Source organism: Salmo trutta, chromosome 36 (genome assembly GCF_901001165.1).
Source record: "Salmo trutta chromosome 36, fSalTru1.1, whole genome shotgun sequence".
NCBI lineage: Eukaryota > Metazoa > Chordata > Actinopteri > Salmoniformes > Salmonidae > Salmo > Salmo trutta.
In genome coordinates this window covers 26,783,195-26,793,156 of record NC_042992.1, presented here as the reverse complement: position 1 = coordinate 26,793,156, position 9,962 = coordinate 26,783,195, and the positions used below count along the sequence as shown (strand labels likewise).

The window sequence follows — 9,962 nt, the reverse complement described above, 5'->3', positions numbered from 1 at the left end:
ACACACACACACACACACACACACACACACCTTAACCTACACCTACACCCACTCCTTCACACACACACACACACACACACACACACACACACACACACACACACACACACACACACACACACACACCTTAACCTACACCTACACCCACTCCTTCACCTACACACACACACACACACACACACACACACACCTTAACCTACACCTACACCCACTCCTTCACCTACACACAAACACACACACACACACACACACACACACACACACACACACCTTAACCTACACCTACACCCACTCCTTCACACACACACACACACACACACACACACACACACACACACACACACACACACACACACACACACACACACACAAGCCCTGCTCTGTGTAGTAGAACAAACAGCTCTGTCAAATCCTATTGATATTCTGATTGATTAAACACATGCTCTGGGGAAATTGAGTTCTATTTTTGTCCTTCTTATCAGAGTCTGAGGGAAGACGAGGGAAGGAGAGAGCGAGAGAGAGAGGGACATAGAGGGAGATGTGGGAGAGAGAGAGGGAGAGAGAGGGGGAGAGGGGGAAAGAGAGGAATGGGAGGGAAGGAGAGAGGGGCTAGAGAGGTTAGGGGGAGAGAGAGAGGGAAATGGAGAAAGTGAGAGGGATAGACAGAGAGAGAAAAGGAGTTAACCTCTGTAAGAAGAGGGGATGGCTGAAATCTGATCTACACTTCCAGCCCACAGCCTCTTATCTCTCTCACCTTCACATAAATAATGTGTCATGCATTTAATGAAAAATTCTAAATTTAGGAGACTTGCCAGGTAGGTAGCCGACGTTAAATAAATTAATTAGGAGAGCTGACCTGCCATGTACCCAACAAGCTGAAGATGAATCTGATGAAACCAGGATTCCTGTTTAACTCTGTAGGTTAGGTTGTAGGTTCCTGTATGTACAGTTGAAGTCAAAAGTTTACATACACTTAGGTTGGAGTCATTAAAACTCATTTTCAACCACTCCACAAGTGTCTTGTTAACAAACTATAGTTTTGGCAAGTCGGTTAGGACATCTACCTTGTGCATGACACAAGTAATTTTACCAACAATTGTTTACAGACAGATTATTTCACTTATTATTCACTGTATCACAATTCCAGTGGGTCAGAGGTTTACATACACTAAGTTGACTGTGCCTTCAAACAGCTTGGAAAATTCCAGAAAATTATGTCATGGCTTTAGAAGCTTCTGATAGGCTAATTGGCATCATTTGAGTCAATTGGAGGTGTACCTGTAGATGTATTTCAAGGCCTACCTTCAAACTCAGTGCCTCTTTGCTTGACATCATGGGAAAATCAAAATAAATCAGCCAAGACCTCAGAAAAGAAATTGTAGACCTCCACAAGTCTGGTTCATCCTTGGGAGCAATTTCCAAACGTCTGAAGTTACCACGTTCATCTGTACAAACAATAGTACGCAAGTATAAACACCATGGGACCACGCAGCCGTCATACCGCTCAGGAAGGAGACGCATTCTGTCTCCTAGAGATGAACATACTTTGGGGAGAAAAGTGCAAATCAATCCCAGAACAGCAAAGGACCTTGTGAAGATGCTGGAGGAAACAGGTACAAAAGTATCTATATCCACAGTAAAACGAGTCCTATATCGACATAACCTGAAAGGCCGCTCAGCAAGGAAGAAGCCACTGCTCCAAAACCGCCATAAAAAAGTCAGACTACGGTTTGCAACTGCACATGGGAACAAAGATTGTACTTTTTGGAGAAATATCCTCTGGTCTGATGAAACAAAAAGAACACCATCCCAACCGTGAAGCACGGGGGTGGCAGTATCATGTTGTGGGGGTGCTTTGGCAAAGGTGTATGTAAACTTCCGACTTCAACTGTATATGATACTTCATCAATAGCTGTCTGGCAGCTCCACAAGCTTCCTCAGTCTTTCTCACCCATACTGCTCAGTCTGGACCACAAGCAAATCCCTTTCAGATCCAACAAGTGAAGGGTTTTATTCCAAAACACTATATATCCATTTTCAGAAATTTCATAAATTTGCTTTTTTTAAAGAAATTATGAAAGTGATAGGTGCGTTTTTTCACTTTCTAATCATTAAATGACAGACATGTATTTGTTTAAAATCTAGCACTTGGTTTCTATCACTTGATGGTTTCATTTCAGAGAGACAAATGATCATGTTTTTTTGCTAAATGTTATATATCTGCCTCACTCTCAGAGAAATAAGAAGTACTGCTAGGTTTTACACAGTAAAATGTAACAAATAACTATATTTCTAATAAAGAACTGTACAAATGATACATTTGTAACATCAATTGGTTGATTTAGCATTTGGGAAATAAACTCTTTAAGTGGTTAAATTGACCGTGTGTGTGTGTGTGTGTGTGTGTGTGTGTGTGTGTGTGTGTGTGTGTGTGTGTGCGTGACTCACCCTCTCCCCGTCCAGCAGCAGGTGGACCTTGAAGAGCATACGGTCATCAACGTTGACCTCTTCGTTTCGGTAGAGGATCTGGAAGATCCGGCTGAACACCGTAGTGTCCTCATGGACCCCATCATGGACCCCCGCAGAGCTGAAACTACAGTCACCTAGGGGGAGGGGAGAGAGCATCATCAGCAGTATCATCATCGTCATCATCATCACCACCAGTGCTGCCTCTGCCTATACGCAAACTACGTGCTGTGCGCAGGGCCCGTGGCAGCTAGGGGGCCCCCGACCAAAATATAATAACTTGTCTGTCTGTCTATTTTTGCATTTATTTTTTGGAAGTCAGTTGGGATCTCAACTTCTATTGACAGTTAGAATAGTAGAATACACAAGGTGCAATTTCGACATTTGGTTGTGCATCAGCAATTTTTCTCTTGTTATGTCAGTCACTGATAGTCACTCAATTAGCCCATGTCAGCTAACATTATATCGATTGCTAGATAAGTTAGTCTAGCCAGCTATCTAAACTTTGTAGTAATCATGGCTGAATTACTGACCAGGCAAGCAAGGTACGTGCCTGGTCACATTGATTTTGTTAGTCACTCTCACTCAGATATCATATGAACCTGGTATAAGTCATAGCAAAATGTGTAGAATTGCAGGAAATTAGCTTTAAAATGGCAACATTTTCTCTCCATCCCATGGCAAAATATGTAGAATTGCAGGAAATTAGCTTTTAAACTGCCAAAAAATGTATCCACCCAATGATTAAATGTGTATAATGGCAGAGAATTAGCTTTAAAACTGCCCAATTTTCTCTCAGCCTATGGCAAAATTAATACAATTGCATGAAATGTGTTGTTAAACTGCAAAATGCTCTCTCTGCCCCATGGCAAAAAGTATAGAATTGCAGGAAATGAATTTAAATGTTTTGCCAGTGAGGTGGTTATGCCCCCCAACCAGATCTCGCTTAGGGCTCCAAAAGGCTAGAGGCGGCCCTGATCATCATCATACATGACAAACACATCACCATTCCCATCACTGTCATTTCATGTCCTCCACATAATTGAGGCTCAGAAGCAGTGCTGAATGGATTATATACTATCTGACATTTCTCTGGGTGTCACGATTTCCGCCGAAGTCGGTCCCTCTCCTTGTTCGGGCGGCGTTTGGCGGTCGACGTCACCGGCCTTCTAGCCATTGCCGATCCACTTTTCATTTTCCTTTTGTTTTGTCTTTGTTTTACACACCTGGTTTCAATTCTCCAACTACATGTTCATTATTTAACCCTCTGTTTTCCCCATGGTTTTTGTGCGTGTTTGTTCGTTGTTAAGTGGTTGAGATTTCTGTGAGCTGGTGTGTTTCCCTGCGTGGAATGATTTTGTTGTTTTATTCGAGTAAAGGAAGTTTTTACTCAGTTCTGTGTCCTGCGCCTGACTCCGTCCTACCCGATGCACACTGACACTTGACACTGGGTATAAAAATAAATGGTTTTCCAGTAAATCTCTATATAGTCAGTGGTGTTTTCTGCTTGTTTCTATAGAGTAGATGTGAGACAGCAGCTGTCTGCAGCTGGCTGCTGGAGGTGCAGCTGTGATAGACCTTTGTGAAGGAAGCACCCCACTGAGATGCTCTCCTTTTATCTACCTCTGTAATATAGAGGTAGATATGAACTCTATGCCCCAACCCCCTCTCTCTTTCGCTCCCTCTGTTTCTCTGTCTCTTCTCTCTGTTCTCCCCTTCTCTCCCTCTCTCAGCATCCCTCTCCAGAAAGAGCAGTCGCTTCAACCAGCATGAGTGTCAGATTGTGTACTAAATTTAGTGAAAGGCAGTGTGGCTGTTGTGTGTTGGCAGCATGATGTGCTACAGCTAGTGGAAATACTCTCATTTCATTCCAAACCAATCCTAGCCTATTACAGATGAAGAGTGAGTTTGTCAACAAAGTTGTAATGAGGGTGAATGCTCAGTACTCCAGGCTCATCTAAAAACATGGCATCTCTAGTTCTGCTCTACAGGGAGGGGACAGAGGGAGACAGTGAGCAGAACTGGCAAGGCACTAAAGAGGCTTCACTGTGATTTAAAGGGATGCAATTAGTTACGAGTAATACGAGTACAGATATACAGTATGTTTGCAACCAAATAATGAATATTCTATAGCATTACAAATGAGATACTTCATCCACTGTGCCACTGTGCACATACAATTATTCTCTTTCTCTCTTTCTCTCCTTCTCTCTCTCTCTCTTTCTCTCAATTCAATTTAAGGGCTTTATTGGCATGGGAAACATATGTTAACATTGCCAAAGCAAGTGAAGTAGATAATAAACAAAAGTGAAATAAACAATAAAAATGAATGGTAAGCATTACACTCACAATATTTCCAAAAGATGAAAGACATTTCAAATGTCATATTATGTGTAAATAGTTAAGGTACAAAAGGGAAAATATCCCAAATATGGGTTGTATTTACAATGGTGTTTGTTCTTCACTGGTTGCCCTTTTCTTGTGGCAACAGGTCACAAATCTTGCTGCTGTGATGGCATACTGTGGTATTTCTCCCAATAGATATGGGAGTTTAGCAAAATTGGGTTTGTCTTCAATTTTTTTGTGGGTCTGTGTAATCTGAGGGAAATATGTATCTCTAATATGGTCACACATCTGTCAGGAGGTTAGAAAGTGCAGCTCAGTTTCCACCTCATTTTATGGGCAGTGTGCACATAGACTGTCTTCTCTGAAGAGCCAGGTCTGCCTACAGCGGCCCTTCTCAATAGCAAGGCTATGCTCACTGAGTGTGTACATAGTCAAAGCTTTCCTTAAGTTTGGGTCACTCACAGTGGTCAGGTATTCTGCCACTGTGTACTCTCTGTTTAGGGCCAAATAGCATTCTAGTTTGCTCTGTTTTTTTGTTAATTATTTCCAATGTGTCAAGTAATTATCTTTTTGTTTTCTCATGATTTGGTTGTGTCCAATTGTGTTGCTGCCCTGGGGCTCTGTGGGGTCTTTTTGTGTTTGTGAACAGAGCCCCAGGACCAGCTCGCTTAGGGGACTCTTCTCCAGGTTCATTTCTCTGTAGGTGATGGCTTTGTTATGGAAGGTTTGGGAATCGCTTCCTTTTATGTGGTTGTAAAATTTAACAGCTCTTTTCTGGAGTTTGATAATTAGCAGGTATCGGCCTAATTCCACTCTGCATGCATTATTTGGTGTTTTACAATGTACACTGAGGATATTTTTGCAGAATTCTGCATGCAGAGTCTCAATTTGGTGTTTGTCCCACTTTGTGAATTCTTGGTTGGTGAGCGGACCCCAGACCTCACAACAATGAAGGGCAATGGGTTCTATAACTGATTCAAGTATTTTTAGCCAGATCCTAATTGGTATGTGGAATTTTATGTTCCTTTTGATGGCACAGAAGGCCCTTCTTGCCTTGTCTCTCAGATCGTTCGCAGCTTTGTGGAAGTTACCTGTGGCGCTGATGTTTAGGCCGAGGTATGTATAGTTTTTTGTGTGCTCAAGAGCAACGGTGTCTAGATGGAATTTGAATTTGAGGTCCTGTCAACTAAACCTTTTCTGGAACCATTATTTTTTGTCTTACTGAGATTTACTGTCAGAGCCCAGGTCTGACAGAATCTGTGCAGAAGATCTAGGTGCTGCTGTAGGCCCTCCTTAGTTGGGGACAGAGGCACCAGATCATCAGCAAACAGTAGACATTTGAATTCAGATTCTTGTAGGGTGAGTCCGGGTGCTGCAGACTGTTCTAGTGCCCTCGCCAATTCGTTGATATATATGTTAAAGAGGGTGGGGCTTAAGCTGCATCCCTGTCTCACCCCACGGCCCTGTGGAAAGAAACGTGTGTGTATTTTGCCAATTGTAAACGCACACTTGTTGTTTGTATACATTGATTTAATAATGTTGTATGTTGTCCTGTTCACTCTCTCTTTTTCTCTCTCTCCATCTCACGTTCCTCTCTCTCTCTCTCTCTGATATTCTCTTACTGTTTGTGTGACATAATACCTTTAGAGTTAAGCTACAGTAAGGAGGCAGAAGAACAGTAAACGCTAAACTAATTCATATAACACCATCCTGATTTAACAAACCACAATGTTTTTCTATATGAATTACAGTAATTAAATGGCTGGGATTCAGAAGCGAGACAGTCCTTCACACTTTGTCTCAAGGGCACCAGACAATTGAAATGTCAAGTGCACAACACTTTAATCTCCCACAGTACGGTGGGTGGATTATTTCCCAAGTTTCTGTGGTTGATAAATGTCTTTCTCCTGGCTGGCCGGAGCAGAGCTTATCATTGGCTGGTGAATTTATGGTTGGTAGCCCTGTCTGTCCTGTCTGTAGTTAAGGCATATAGCTGTAATATGTGACCTTGTAGAGGAGGAGTGCAGGAGAGGGGAGGGAGATGGGGAAGAGGGCTCTGGCTAAGCCCTCCAATTAGAATATGGAAATATAATGTTACTGCATTGTGCATTGCTGCAATGTAGCTAGCGACGCGCACTGTGTACAGATACAATGGCACTGCTGCACTTCGTGTGTGCAGGCAATCCTGATACTGTGGTCTAGGCTATATGAATATTCTGCACTACAGCAAATTATTTGTAGATGTTATCGTATGGCAGTGCAGAGATAATCAGTACAAACTATTAATGCTGAATGCGCACATACACTATATATACAAAGGTATGTGGACACCCTTTCAAAATAGTGGATTTGGCTATTTCAGCCACAACCGTTGCTGACAGGTGTATAAAATTGAGCACACCGCCATGCCATCTCCATAGACAAACATTGGCAGTAGAATGGTTCTGGCCTTTCTAGGGAGTTTTTCCTAGCCACCGTTCTTCTACACCTGCATTGCTTGCTGTTTGGGGTTTTAGGCTGGGTTTATGTACAGCACTTTGTGACATCAGCTGATGTAAGAAGGGCTTTATAAATACATTTGTTTGATTTGATTGAATGGCTTTACTGAAGAGCTCAGTGACTTTCAACGTGGCACCTTCATAGAATGCCACCTTTCCAACAAGTCAGTTCCTCAAATTTCTGCCCTGCTAGAGCTTCCCCGGTCAACTGTAAGTGCTGCTATTGTGAAGTGGAAACGTCTAGGAGCAACAACGGCTCAGCCGCGAAGTGGTAGGCCACACAAGCTCACAGAATGGGACCACCGAGTGCTGAAGCGCGTAGCACGTAAAAATTGTCTGTCCTCAGTTGCAACACTAACAACCGAGTTCCAATCTTTCTCTGGAAGCAACGTCAGCACAAGAACTGTTCGTCGGGAGCTTCATGAAACGGGTTTCAATGGGTGAGCAGCCACACACAAGCCTAAGATCACCATGCGCAATGCCAAGCGTCAGCTGGAGTGGTGTAAAGCTCGCTGCCATTGGACTCTGGAGGAGTGAAAATGCATGAATCACTCTTCACCATCTGGCAGTCCGACGGACGAATCTGGGTTTGGCGGATGCCAGGAGAACACTAGCTGACCGAATGCATAGTGCCAACTGTAAAGTTTGGTGGAGGAGGACTAATGGTCAAGCTTTTTTTTTCATGGTTCGGGCTAGGCCCCTTAGATCCAGTGAAGAGAATTCTTAACGCTACAGCATACAATTATATTCTAGACGATTCTGTGCTTCCAACTTTGTGGCAACAGTTTGGGGAAGGCCCTTTCCTGTTTCAGCATGACAACGCTCCGGTGCACAAAGCGAGGTCCATACAGAAATGGTTTGTCAAGACCGGGGTGGAAGAACTTGACTGGCCTGCACAGAGCCCTGACCTCAACCCTATCGAACACCTTTGGGATGAATTGGAACGTCGACTGCGAGCCAGGCCAAATCACCCAACATCAGTGCACGACCTCACTAATGCTCTTGTGGCTGAATGGAAGCAAGTCCCCGCAGCAATGTTCCAACATCTAGTGGGAAGCCTTCCCAGAGGAGTGGAGGCTGTTATAGCAGCAAAGGGGGACCAACTCCATGCCCAACTTAATGCGCATGAGTTTGGAATGAAATGTTAGACGAGCAGGTGTCCATATACTTTTGGTCATGTAGTATATTATGGACAATAAACATAACATTATCAACATCAGACTGAACATATTATGGGCACTAAATGACGCAATTTCGCTCAAGTCGATGCCCTCCACTTTATGCAGTTCTCCTCTCTAATCAAAGACTGGATACAATGCATACTGTAGTTCAATATACATTTAAAATCTCATTATATACTGCACTCTACTTCCCAAACTGATAGAGTAAAATACTATGCTGTTTTATACTGCGCAGCACCATGGGAAGCTCCTCCATACAACAGGTCACATTGGTCTGATCAATGCCTCCCTGACTTCCCTACATAGGTCAGTGTGACATTATTAATGTCTCAGTAGGAGGAACAGGTGGCTGGTGGGTCTGATTAAATGCCTGAGTGTCACATCTCAATGTCAGGGTCAGACCTACACAACAAGGGGGTTTTGTAGCCGCAACCACGCGTGCCCTTGTCAAAGAAGGAACATCACATAGTACCGCAGCCATGCACACACTCACACACATGCACACACACACACTGTTCCCTGCGTCCTTTTCCAATCATAATGAACTATAAATAAAAAAACATTTATTACAACAAATCCAATAATATGCCTGGAATATGTCTTCCTGCTTATCCAGAGGACCAGATCTGTCTGCTAATGCTGATGGGACTACAGTACAGGACAATAACAGTGTGTCTGCCCGGTCTACTGGAACAGTCTCACGTACCTAGTCATCACAATTGTAGTTGTGATGCAACACAAAGGGAGAAATTACATCATGCACATAAGCTAGACTGATTTTCACATTTCCTCACAGAGAGAAAACACTCTCAACCAATATCAACAAGGCGTATTACTATTGGCGTGTCCAAGGCCAGCTTTCCTCTGTTCTCTCAACACACACGTATTTTGTTTTAACTCTGCTATGTAACTCTGTCATGATATAACAAAATTCTTGTGAATACTTTCACACCCCTAAACTGATTGTTTGAGACGATGTAAAACAGGCAGGAGCCACTTGGTTGCCATGGGAACTTTGTCACTTCTCTTTCTGTGGGACTCTTCTGAGGAAGAGAGGGACTACTTTCTCTGTTACAGAACATGCAGCCTATTTATAGCTGTAACTGACAATTAACCTGTAAGTCTATGTCGTTGAAGTGTGTATGTTAGGATAGTAACATTATAATAATTAAGGATGAAGCGTGAATTCATGCCAGGAATATTAAGTGTGACGTTTTGATTTCCTTCCTTCTGTAATAAGCAGCCAATGAGGTATTTTTCCTTTATTCATGTGTTTAATCTGATACTGTTATAGCTCCGGCTAAACTGTTTATGTATGTAAGCACTTCAGAGTTATGTCAAGCTAATAAGTCACTCGTAAGACAAGAAGGTTGTAAGAGTGTGCTTAACTGTATTTTCATTTACTTTATAATTCTCACGGAAGGTGATAATTCTGACTAAAACTGCAGAATAAAGCCGCCAGTTAAAATCA

At 42.8% G+C, this 9,962-nt stretch overlaps 1 protein-coding gene across 1 annotated transcript in view; it reads right to left on the bottom strand.

The window, feature by feature from the left end:
• LOC115175750 (protein FAM135B-like) overlaps positions 1-9,962 on the bottom strand; it is a 57,173-nt gene that overhangs the window by 22,182 nt on the left and 25,029 nt on the right. The window contains exon 4 of the mRNA XM_029735223.1: positions 2,449-2,603. Coding sequence (XP_029591083.1) covers positions 2,449-2,603 — 155 coding nt within the window. The remainder of the gene's footprint in view (positions 1-2,448; positions 2,604-9,962) is intronic.